The 12,527-nt window shown below is 40.6% G+C and overlaps 2 protein-coding genes across 3 annotated transcripts in view; one reads left to right on the plus strand and one right to left on the minus strand.

Annotated features, from left to right (window-relative positions):
* The window catches only part of LOC107048322 (ecdysone-induced protein 74EF), a 102,715-nt gene that overhangs the window by 18,750 nt on the left and 71,438 nt on the right, over nucleotides 1-12,527 (plus strand). The window lies entirely within an intron of this gene.
* The window catches only part of LOC107048323 (U7 snRNA-associated Sm-like protein LSm11), a 15,915-nt gene continuing 5,019 nt past the window's right edge, over nucleotides 1,632-12,527 (minus strand). Inside the window, exons 3-5 of the mRNA XM_015271458.2 lie at nucleotides 8,731-8,858; nucleotides 5,229-5,367; nucleotides 1,632-1,843 (exon numbers count right to left, since the gene is read on the minus strand). Of these exons, the coding sequence (XP_015126944.1) occupies nucleotides 1,695-1,843; nucleotides 5,229-5,367; nucleotides 8,731-8,858 (416 nt within the window). The 3' untranslated portion in view covers nucleotides 1,632-1,694. The remainder of the gene's footprint in view (nucleotides 1,844-5,228; nucleotides 5,368-8,730; nucleotides 8,859-12,527) is intronic.

Here is a 12,527-nt window from a genome sequence, read left to right on the forward strand (position 1 = left end):
TCCCCCCCTCACCCCTGCCGCCCACCCCCTCGTCTATTCCTGAAATGTTGCTTTCACCAGATGTGTTTTGCTCATTGAAAATTCAACGGATCAGGGGAGAAATAAATAATAAACAGGAAAACGAAAATAAACAGGTGATTAATAACTTGGATAATGATTTCGAAATGAACACGATCTCAAAATAAAAAAGAGTGATAATATTTTTGTTCTCGGTGGGAACTTTCTTCCTGTATTGGTGGTGTTTTGGGTAATTACGGTTGATTGTTTAGGGGGAAGGGGGGGACTTTGCGGAACTGATTTTTCGGTAACTCGTGTGCACGCAATTTCCATGCATGACATAATTGTGCATGTGGATGTACGGCCTCGCCTCGTGGCGGCGAAGGTCGCGGCGGTGGATAAACAAATCTTGTTTGAGTTGCAGACGGTTTTGTAATTAAAGGAGAGAGAGAGAGAGAGAGAGAGAGTGAGAGAGAGAGAGAGCGAGCTGATCTTTTGGGGAAATGAAGGTTTTGAGATCTTCGGGGGATTTTTGACATTTTGAGATTGACTGAGTCGTCACTGTTTGAAATTTTTTGACACGGTCATGACCTTTATTCATTTGTACATCCAAGTTACCAAATTAATATCCCCCAGGATATTCTATAAATCTCTTCTTATTTTTCTGGTTTTTAGAATTTTATCAATAGATGGGAGATGGGGGGTCACAATAATTTCTCTGCAGTTGCTCACATTTTGGACATTTAGAGATTAATCCAAGCATGAGAGTTCTTTTATCATTTTTTTCTAATTTGAGAATTTCGTTTCTCCTGTGTTAAAAGGAAACGGAAAGGGAAGGTTAAAATGAGAACTGGAGGCTAATTAGTTCGTGATAATGTCCATTTATTAATTCACTCATAAAAAATTCAAATATACAGATTAATGTAATCCAGCAATACACATGCAGCTCGACAACAATGCCCGAGAGAAATTGAACACGCGATTTTGACGTGTGTGATGTACAGCAATGACGGAAAATTCCACGGAAACGTATAATTCTTTAAATATCACAACTTCCGCGATGAAAAGTGTCACTCGTGGTGGCACGAGGGAGTCATACCCACTCTAACAAGCGTGGAAAGTTTTCTTTATAATCATAAGAACAAAAATAAATCAAATCTATTAAAAAATCCTTTCAAAATAAAAGAAACTGTGTTCAACCTGCGATAACTCGAGATCGGCAGAGTGAATTTTGAAAAATCTGGTGTCATTTTCAAGCCCCTTAACAACTCTTCAAAATGAGCTCTGATTCAAAGAAATCGCTGCATTCATTCCCGAGCAATCCGTCACTAATCAACCCCATTATTTCAACCTCCTTCAACCCAAACTCAGCCTCCCTCCACAAAACCATGATTATCTCTCAAACCCGTGGATTTAGCGCCAAATCTCACATAAACTTCTTTCTAGAGGAGAAACTATCTAACAAAAAATCCCTTATCACATTTTCCCCAGCCCCCCTCATCACTGAGATAATTCCATGTTCATCAACCCATAAAAATTGACTCATTCCATTCCCTCACGTTTTACCTCTCCTCAACCGAACTAATTACTCAATACACAAACATAATCAATTGATACATCATCTCATTCATCAATCCCCACCCGGCACCTCTCAACGCCTCAACCCCCCCCCCCCAAATCCCTTCGCAAACTCTCCCTCATTCAATTTTAACAACAACAGCAACTTGCTCGCCCCTCAGCAGCATCTGCGGCACGTGTCTCTCCAAGGTCTCAGTCTTTCCGTTAGATTCCTTGACGATGACCTTCGGCATGTCCTCATCAATGCCCACCAATTGCCTCGGCATCCCTGTGAGAAAGTAAAAAAAACAAGTCCAAATAAACCAAAAACCTCGGATTAAGTTGAGGATAAACAGGGGCGCGGGGGTGAACTATTTCCGTGAGTTGGGGTTCATCGACTCCTGGAGATATGTTCACGTGGTGAGAGAGAGGGCCCTCAGGGTTGATGTAACTTGGGGTAGCCTAGGGTGGAAGACAAAGCTCAAACTCAACTTACGGTGGGACACGTGTATTCGCGGGGGAGGAGGGAGGGGAATCGATTGCCCGAGGGGTGGGGATTACCAAGGTCACTGGCTGCCGCCCCATGGGGACAAGGGTATCAATGACCCCTCGACCTTCCTCATCGCACCCTTCGCAGATGCGCAATGTACGTCAGTAGGGCAAACGTACGTTGCCCCCGCAGAGGTTTTTCAACCCTTTGGGGAGGGGGAGGTTATCCGGGTGCCTTGGGAGGAGGGATGACGGATTGAAGGGGAGGAATGAATAATGAGGCGAGAGGGACATTTGCTGACGGTTTTTTTTTTAAGGTGCTATTGAGAGGGTCTTGGGCTGGGTTCGGTAGGTGATGGTGCGGTGAACTTCGGCAATATTGATCTTCGGGGGTGGATTGGGGAGTTGAGGCACTCGGGTGAGAACTCATTTACATTCAGGTTCGCTTCCCGGGGGTTTGGTTTGATGATGAAATATTCAGGGGAGATTAGTGAGAGTGAATTGGAGAAGGGCGGAGGGAGAGGGGGGGTGATTGGTTGGGATTGGGTTTTTGTTGGTGGGGTGACGGGTGAATGGAGGTGTGAACGGTGGGTGAAGTGCCAGGATAATGATGGACTGAGGATGTTTGGAAGTGCAAACATGTTGGATTTCGGGGGAAGGACAAGTGTCAGTAGGTTGATGAACCGTCGTAGTGACGGTATTATTTTTTAATGCGGGGAATACTGGAGGGTGTAACGGAGTTTCAAGGTTTTGAGTATTTTATTTCGAATCTCGATCTCCGTTATGGTCTCTGTGCCCTTTAATCTGATCCTTGCGAGCCTTATTTTGACCCTTGAACCCTGGAAATCCTCTTTCAACCAATCATCGACTCAACGTTCATCATCAAAAAACCGAAAATTCAAATTAAAATAACTCATCCGTTCCGTCAAAAGCGGCCCATCAATTCACATCCCAAAATGTCAAAAATCTGTCTTTGGAACTCATCACCAATTGCCTCATCAACGAGCGAATGAAGAGTCGTTTAATCAACGACAGTCATCGAGCGCCGTTCGGGCGTATCAACGTGTGAATGCGATTTTGCCCACGACAACAATGCCAAACCCACCGAGTAGAGAATTCCCGGCTATTCCAGGAAAGACGAGAGAGAAAGAGACAGAGAGAGAGGGAGAGAGTGAAAGAGAGATAAAACCCGGAGAAAGAGGCAAAAATAAAAGCGACGGGGTGTGATGTAACCAGAGACAACTCTTAAGGGTCGCACGGAAGTGTGTGTTAGGGGCAAGGACCGGCCTTGACTATACGTACGGCTCTGCCAACACGTTCGATACCGAGTGGAGGTCCACGTGCCCTCGCTCAACGCTCATGCCTCCCTCTTTATTTTTCCTCATTCTCCTCTTCTCTTCCCCCGTTTTGTGCGCGAGCAGCCGTTCAGTCGACTCTCCGTCCCTCGCCGGCTCTCTTTCGTGAACACAATGTGTCATTTATGCGGAAACTCGGTGGTGAATTTTCAAAATATTTCGGGAGGATAAATCTGGGGAAATCGATCTGGTAAATATTTTGGCAATTTTTCATTCATTTACTCCGAAATGCAGAAAAAAAATGGAAGAAATGTCGGTGACTCAGCGCAGTTGACCAATATCAAGGAATTCAAGGGAGATGACGGGATTTTTGTGAGGACCTTTTTTGTGGGGCAGGGAGAGAGATACAAAAAAGACTTTCACAAAAATTTTCTCATCTCTCGTAGATTTGGAGATATTCGGCTAAAACTCGGGGGTGACGGGGTGAAATGGAATAAATCAAATTCGAATTCCCCGTTTGTCGGTTTTGGATCTGAATTGATTGCAATATCTCCAAAAGTATTCGCATTAGAGAAAAATGTCAAGATCATTTTTATACCTCTTGAAATATTTTTCGGGCTATTTTACATGAATGATGCAATTTTTTATTAAAATAATAACGAAATTAGCTAATTCGTAATTGTTACTGCACATATTTTTCCACAAATTTTGCAAAAAAAAATCGAGGCCCTGGACTCTTTTTAACATTATAAACGTTGCGGGGTAAACGAATAATAAACAATTAGTTTTTTCCACTAATTATTCGTTTTCAGACCTACATAATCGATCTTAAATGTATGAGAAATCTCATACCGAATGCCCGCGACTTAAAACTCACAGTAGTCTCCCGTTAATGCACTTTGTTTACGTTTCCGTTGAATTCTGCAAGACCATTGGTCACAGCACACATGTGCAGCAAACGAAATAACAGATTTTTCTTTATTTTTAACAGTGCCCAGTTGACAAATTACCCCTCAATACGTATCGCGAGACTCATGCGAATTGACGTTTGTATTTGCTGATAGCGAAAAATAAAGAAACGAAGGAGAGTTGGTATCGAAAATTACGATAATTAGGGGTACTACATAGACTATTTGCGGGAAAAAATAGATAAGTCAGCTGTAAATGCATTTGTGCCTGTGTTGATAGTCGAGTGTAATTTCGAGGTCAGGGGGGATTAATACTGATGATACGAGTGTAGTTGGCTGTACGTATCTGTCACAATGACGTGGGCATGAAAAATTGTCGGGTTTTTCGCGCTCAACGATAACGTTTACCTCGTCGAAATACTTTAACGGGGCTTTTTCGCGTTTTCCTTTATGAATTGTGACGGGTTTTTAATATTTTTGATGAATGGGCGATTTACCAACTCATTTACGAATTTTTAATAATTTTTTAAATGAAAGAATTGATTGATTCAGGTGGTTTCTTGTCAAATTGTTCAGTTTTTCGTGAATATCTTGAGATTGACGCGAGATAGTGGATTTTTTTATAGGATTTTTTTGTGGGGAATTTCACGAGCTATAAAAAAGGTTCTAATGGCAGTTCTGATATTTCGGATAGATTCCGAGATATTTGCGAAAAACGTCGACATTTTTTTCAGTTTTCACAGTAATTTTTGGGTGAATTCAATTTTCATAAAAATTGTTGGAGATGCAAAAAAATGTAAAAAAAAATTGTCCCACGGTTATCGTAAAAATTAATAATGAAGTTTAGTTGTTTCATTCGGTAGTGTAACTTGATTGAATCGTTTTTAAAAAGTTTTCCTTAATTTGGGTAATTGTAAGGAAAATAAATCAGGTAAAAATGGTGTTCACAAAATGGAGTTATGATTCATGGAATATACTTAACCCAGTGCCGGTGCTTTCCGCTTGACCTTGCGCGTCCAAACCTCGAGGCAATCCTCTAACGCTAAATTCCAGTGTTTGTCAAAGGCCGCCACGTACGCCTCCACATGTCCCCTTATGCCTTTTGCACCTCTCGTGTAGACCTAGTGCATTTAATTACCTCAGCATTGATTAAATCATAAAAACTACAGGAATTACATAAATTTTATTCAAATATTTTTCCACAATTAATTTCACCCGGAATACTGAGTCGACACAGTTGAAGAATGTTTTTTTACTTGGAGGTCAGGGTCAAATGACCCTTGAGGATGTGTAGGGTTAAGGGTCAAATGACCCTTTCCGATAGATCATCTGATTCAAAACCCTTAAGAGCATTCAGGGTTGAGGATCAAATGATCTTAAAAGCGTGAGGGGTTAGGACAGAGAAACAGAAAGGGCCATTTGCTTCGCTCATAACATTGACATAATTTAACCCTCAATTCCAAACCTTCTTAAAGATTGTTTGACTCTCAAGGCAAAATGAAATCCCAGGAAAATGACTATACAGCACGATTTAGGAACTATTTTTTTGTTTGTTGTTAAGGGTCGAACGACCCTTGAGGGCATTTGAAGTTGAGGGTTAAGTGGTCTTAAAAGTCTAACGAGTTAGACCAGAGAACTCATTAAGGGTCATTTGACCCTCAACTCTGCACGTCTTCAAGAGGGTCGTTTGACCCTCACGGCAAAATGAAACACCAGAAAAAGCGAATAGTCAGCACAATTCAGGGAACTTTTTATTGTTTTTCGTTGAGGGCCAAATGTCTTTGGGGGTCTAATGGGTCGAGGAATATTGATTGAAAAGGGCCGATTGACCCTCACCAAATTTTCCAATAAAAAAATCTCTGCTCTCATGACATAATCCCCTTCCCAACAAAAAAATCAAATGACAAAGAGAGAGAGAGAGAGAGAGAGAGAGAGAGAGAGAGAGAGAGAGAGAGAGAGAGACTGAATTATCCAGATAAACCGGAATATCAAAAAACCGATTATTTACAATAATTCCAAGGATTCGATCAGCAATTACAATAATGTCTCTCATGCTGGTACTATTCATTTGTACAGTTACGTATTGCCAGAGATATCAGACTGATATACCCGGAAGTACATACTCTCTGAAACAAGGCTCTCCTCAATGCCTCAGACACAACACAACAGCAATCATCAAACAAGAAAACGTAGTGGAAAAAAATATGAAAAAAAAAACAAAAAAAAAATGAAAACTTAAAACGAATAACAGTGACTGTGTGGCGATGTTATCGCGGAATCAGCGGTACAATTGAATCTGTCATCAGCGGTTTTGACGTTGAAATTAATTTTCGAGGGGGAGGGGGAAGGAGGTGATCCCCTTGTCAATCGTACGATCAATGTTTTATCCAGTAATGGTTTAATGGGTCACGACCTCGTGACTGTCGACGTATATACGTGAACGCAGTGGCCTTGAGCCGAAGGCCAGGCTGAATGTCACGATTAAGTGTCTATGATCCAATGGGTGTCGAAAAAAAAATATTCCAGTTTTATCGTTTAAGTTGTCGTTTTTTTTTTAGGAACTATTCGTCGGAGGAAAAACTTGAATATTCTTCGCGGTGATGATGTGGAGACAATGGGTTGGGGGCTTGCATGTTCATGATGATGGAGATGATTTTTTTTTGGGGGGTTGGGAAAGGGGATTAGGGAATTGAAGTTGAAGTTGATTTTTTGGTTCGAGGTTTTGACGGGTTTTTGAGGAGTATCGAAGAATGTAAGAGAGATGGAGCAATTTTTGTCGGAAACTTTTTGTAGGAAATTTTAATAGCTACAAAAATAATTTTCTGCCATTTTTGTCTAAAGTCAATAGTTTTTGAGATATTTACGAATTTATTCAGTGACAAAATGGTAAAATAGCCAATTTCACTTGAAGACTGTTGACTTTTTAAAAAAATATCTCGGAATCTGCGGGGAATTGCGATATTTTTGTAGAAGTGAGTGAAATCTTCGAAAGGTACGACTATTTACCATAGATTCAAAAAGATTAACAAAAAATTGAGAATTTGAAGTTGAAATTGATTTTTTTTTGTTTCGCCACTGAGTTTTGGCTAAATATCTCCGAATCTAAAAAAAATAGTGAAATTTTAGTTAAAAACTTTTTTGTAGCTCTCACTCCGCTCTATAAAAAACGTTCTAGCAAAAATTTTCCCATCTCCCGTAAATTCCGAGATATTTTCCAAAAAGTTGCTCCGCTGATTTACCACACCAAGTCATTGATTTTTCTTCCATGACAGTAAATTCATCCATCTGCAGAGCTATTCACAAAAAAAAACAAACTTGAAGTTGATTCATTTTGCATCAACACGTCGGGTTGGCGGATTAATTCAAATTCCAGGTGTTGAAGGGCTGTTACCTGACATTAATAGATCATAACAACTGTAATGAACGGCGTAAAACCGCGCTAGGCGAGCTTAGAGAGCGGTGATGACTAAAAAATCGCCAGTAAAAAAAACATTCGAAGGTCAGACGCACCGGCAATCTAGCTGGAAGGATTTTTTTCAAAGATTTCCGTTTCATTTTCAGCTTTTTTTTGCTCATTTTATGGACGACTGGAGCCGTAAAAATATTCAACTGTGGCCATAATGCTGCGGCCTTGGCTTTTCAATTCCGTATTTTTCAATAGTTGTGGCGATACCAGAACAAATAATATCGTTTAAAGGAGTTTTGAAGGCATCAGTGCCATCTCAATACACAATAATTCGTCGAGGAAGTGTCAGTCAAGACGTCCACGTGTTCTCTCGAAATAAAGTTCGGCAACTAATGCCGATATTGCGCCTAAAAATACTCTCGGTCTAGTAAATAAACTCTAAAGAGGATTTCCCCCAGAAAAAAATTTCCGAATGCCACCTTCGGTGGAGGACATCATTCTGCTATATTGAAATTGAATAATTTTACCTAGTTGTCGAGTCTATTTGTGTCGCTAATCAGAGTAAACAGGGAGCCCATAGATCACGAGTTACCGATAAAAAAAATATTGAAACTGACAAGTCGACACTAATATTCCCCCGTCGTTCAGTTTATTTATCTCGAGTTCCCAACGAAAAAATAAAAATAAAAAGAGACTACATTCTTCCGCCGTTAGACAACATTTTTACGCTCATTTTTATAGTGTCAGGCATAAAGATGAGAATGCCTCCGTGGAAATGAAAAAATTATGCCCTGAATTTACCCTGAAATATCTTGACGTCGAATATTTTCCGGGCCCTCGAGATTATCTCACGTGATATGCAGCGAAAATCCTCGGGAATTCGGGGCGTTTCAATTTGCGGACTGTGACCTTGCCTCGGAATCATCAATTTTCAGGAAGTTAGGGGGGAGGAATAGCGTCAGAGACGTGAGTTCCACTTGCTCATGGGGTGAGCCGTTGTCATGGGAACGAGTGTTGACCTGAAGATTTTGCCTTTCTCGAATCCCTTGAGAAATAAAAATGACAGTAACTGACTCACCTTAACTTTCGTCTTACTTTGCATACAGTGATACAGGACTTGGAGGGGTCCGGATGCATTTTGCATCTTTCCAAGGATATTTTTGTACTTCTCTATCGATTTTTCCCGCTTGTTTCCTTGAATCGGCCCTGAAAACAGTATAAAAAAGGAGTTTTTAAAGAATAAAAACACTCGAGCGCAAATTGGTTTACGAATATCTCGAAAACTATTGGGTTTATGGAAAAATATTATAGAACATTTTTTGTGGAGAATTTCATAAGCTAAAAAAATTCTTTGATACATTTTTGGCTAAAACTTATAGTTTTCGAGATATTCGTAAAATTATCTGTACGAATTTTCGATTGAAATAGAAGGAAACGAAAATTGAATCTAGATTAACTTGAAAATATCTCAGAAAATATTAGATTTATGAAAAAATGTTATAAAACAATTTTCGTAGAGAATTTCGTGAATTAAACATGTGACTTGTGACTTTTTTTGATAAACCCAATAGTCTTCGAGATATTTACGAAAAACTTCACGGAAACTTTTGATAATTTCACAAATTTTCCGAAAAAACACGTGTGATTGAAAAAATGGGGGCTTTTAATCATCTCTAACAGTTTCACATTATCAGAGGCGGATTATCTAATGCCGATCTCTAGATACCAATCCACCAGAGCTTATCTCGAGAGTCCAGCACAAGACCGCTGTTCTTCTATCCAATTTTTCCACTCGGCTATCGTTTCCTGGCTAATACGAATTTACCCTCGTGCCTCATCGTCTGTACCGAACCAACAAATCATCGTTCATCCTTGATGAAGTCGGGACGTGTCCTCTGGGTTAAGACCGTATCTTCTTGTGTATTTTCTGGAGGAACGTGGGACGTTCGTCGATAATAAGCTTTCAAAACTACGAGATTCGTGAGGAATTCATTTTTCAAAATTGTCTGTGTCTCCAGAACTTTTCACTATTGACATGGCATTGTCAACAGCTGCATTTGAATTTTTTCAGTAATATTCATTGTCATATGAACCTGGAAATCGCAATTTCATTGAGTATTCCAGAAATTGACTGATTTTTCAGCAACAACGTGTTTGGGAAATTCATGTGGATTAGTCGTTGTTAAAAATTTTATGATTTTTTATCTGAAATTTGAGGAGTAATTTTCCAACAGTTATTGACCATTTTCTCAATATCATTTTTTACTTTTAGTCTATCTCAAACCGTCAAAAATGTATTTAGCAAACAAATAAAAATCGCTCGATCGTCAAAAGCCCCCAAAGACAAATTAAAAATCCCCAAGCCCCCGATACCGGTGGCCACGACCATCGATACATTCCCGCAGTTTTATCGCTCATAATGACTAGACTCGAGATCAACCGTGCCAATTGGCTTTCTCCAGTAACTTTCATCCTGAGCACTCGCGAGGAGTGCCACTGCACTCCCCACACGTCAACCGGCCGTCCAACGGAGACGGAAAATCCAACTCGTGCCTTCTCTTTTTCCCCTCTCCATTGCCACTATTTTTTTTCATCTCTCTCCACCTTTCTTTGTCCCATTCGTGGGCTCATGCACTTTCACTATCGCCTGTACTGATCCAATTGTAAGTCCACATATTCACGTATTCGTATCATCATGACTTTATCAATCAAAATGAAAAAAAAATGATTCCAATTATTTCCAATATTTTTTCTATTATTTCTACTAATTTACTTTATTTTTTCGTAAAAAAAGAATTCTCAATTCTTTATTTATCCTAACAATAATTTTCATTAACGAATTTAATAATCTCTCTGCATTATAAAAATCGAGATTAAGACTCCAGTTCAGGGCCAAAATAAGGGTCATGTAGGGTATAATGAGGGTCGGAATGAGGTTCACGAGGGTCATGGGGATCATAGGGGTTAACTAATCCAAAAGGAAAGAATGAAAAATTAATAAAAATTCACGATGATTCGGCATTTTTTCAATTTTCTGAAGGATTAATCAGCCATTCGTCCTTCAGGCGATCGAAATCATTGTCACTGTTTTAAAAAAAAATTCAAAACCTCGACAATACTTTGAGCCAGCGGTAGATAACGTTCGTCCCTTGTAAGCATTCACGCGCGTTCTTGTGTATAAAAGAAAAACCGTTAGGTTTGCACGCGCGAATGCGAGGTGAAGAGGATGAAGAAGAAAAAAGAGGAGGGCAGCGTGGGGTGAGAGAGGACGTAACCATGTAGTCGCTTACGTCATTCGAGAAATCAAATCTCTTATCTCCACTTTTATTGGTTTTTTTTTCCAAAAGAGGAGGGGAAATAAAAACAATGCGCAATTGATTGTCATTTTTATTTTTATTCGTTTGAGGATATCCGAGTATCTTTTACAGTTTCGTACAGACCACACTGTAGATTCAATCATTTTCAATCATCCAATTTGTCAATTGAACTGCGTGAGAAAAGTTTGAAAAAAATCATGAATATTCAGTGTCATTAAAATTATATTTTGCACAGAATTATTATTTTTTTCAACGTCATGATATGAAATGTTAAGATATGATGTTTTTAAAAAATATCTGTGCGTGCAAAATTCTGGCAAATTTTTTCATAAATATTCGCAAAAATAGCTATTTTCGTCACGAGGCCGAAATAGTATATTATGTCATCAGGCGATAAAAGTATTATCTGACGAACGTGACTGTATAATCCGAGCCGAAGGTGATGATCATCTCAGGCAGATATAGTATGTTTCGTCATTAGGCCGAAAAAAAATTTTCATCACGCTGTGACCAAAAGTGAACTTTTCGGCACGCTCCGCGTGCCTAAAAGTCCAATTTCCGCCACATTGTGATGAAAAATATTGTTCGTAACTCGTGAAAAAATNTTTTCATCACGCTGTGACGAAAAGTGAACTTTTCGGCACGCTCCGCGTGCCTAAAAGTCCAATTTCCGCCACATTGTGATGAAAAATATTGTTCGTAACTCGTGAAAAAATGTTTTTTAGCTCGTGGGATTATATGAATCGCCTTCGGCTCGTGATATAAACCTCCCACTATTTCTGGCGAATGAGTTTGCAGTCCGAGCCGAAGGCTCGCACCGCGTAGGGTCCCTAAAGCGCAGCCTTACGGCCGAAATGACGAAGAAGTATATTTCAGAGCGAGCGCCGGGGTTTCTTACTCGCGTGAAGTTGGCGTCCGGGCCGACGGCCCGGCCAACCACGCGCCTGAAACAACCCCAGGCACTAGTGCGCGAGACTTTTCCGCAGTGATTTTCACTTTTACGTGTTTAAGGAAGGGCTAACGCCAATCCCCGGATGAGGAAGAGTGAAGAGTAGAACGAAAATAATACATAGCCCTCCGTGCAAAGTTGAGATATTGCCCTTTTTTCGCAGTGGGGATGTTTATTTTAGGTAATGGCCGCGCGGGGGGTGGAGAGGAAGGGGGGGGGCGAATGGGGAAAATGGGGGGACGTGAGAGCCAGGTGAAAACATGGCTGATAACCGGGTTTTGCATCGCTCCGGGTTTACCCGCAGATGATCCCCAGGTTGAGTCGCGCTGGGGTTCAATGTCCTGGCGGGCAGCGCACCCGAGTGAGGCGGATGGACAAGTACTGGGAGTGTAACGGAGAGAGAAAGCATTGCCCTCTCATCGTGCAAAACTCGGGCCTCTTCCACATATTACCTTGTCTCACTCTCGTGGGTTTCGCTTTGAACTAGCTGTAGGTACTGTTACTTTCGCGACGGGGCCCTTAGATCACCCGAGAGAGGTGGTGGAGGTGGATTTGCCTGGGGTAGAGATTTATTTTGGTTTTTCGGAGAGGGTGGGGGGGGGGGTTTTT

The sequence above is a fragment of the Diachasma alloeum genome, unplaced genomic scaffold, assembly GCF_001412515.2.
Source record: "Diachasma alloeum isolate Michigan unplaced genomic scaffold, Dall2.0 Dall_scaffold_00186, whole genome shotgun sequence".
Classification (NCBI taxonomy): domain Eukaryota; kingdom Metazoa; phylum Arthropoda; class Insecta; order Hymenoptera; family Braconidae; genus Diachasma; species Diachasma alloeum.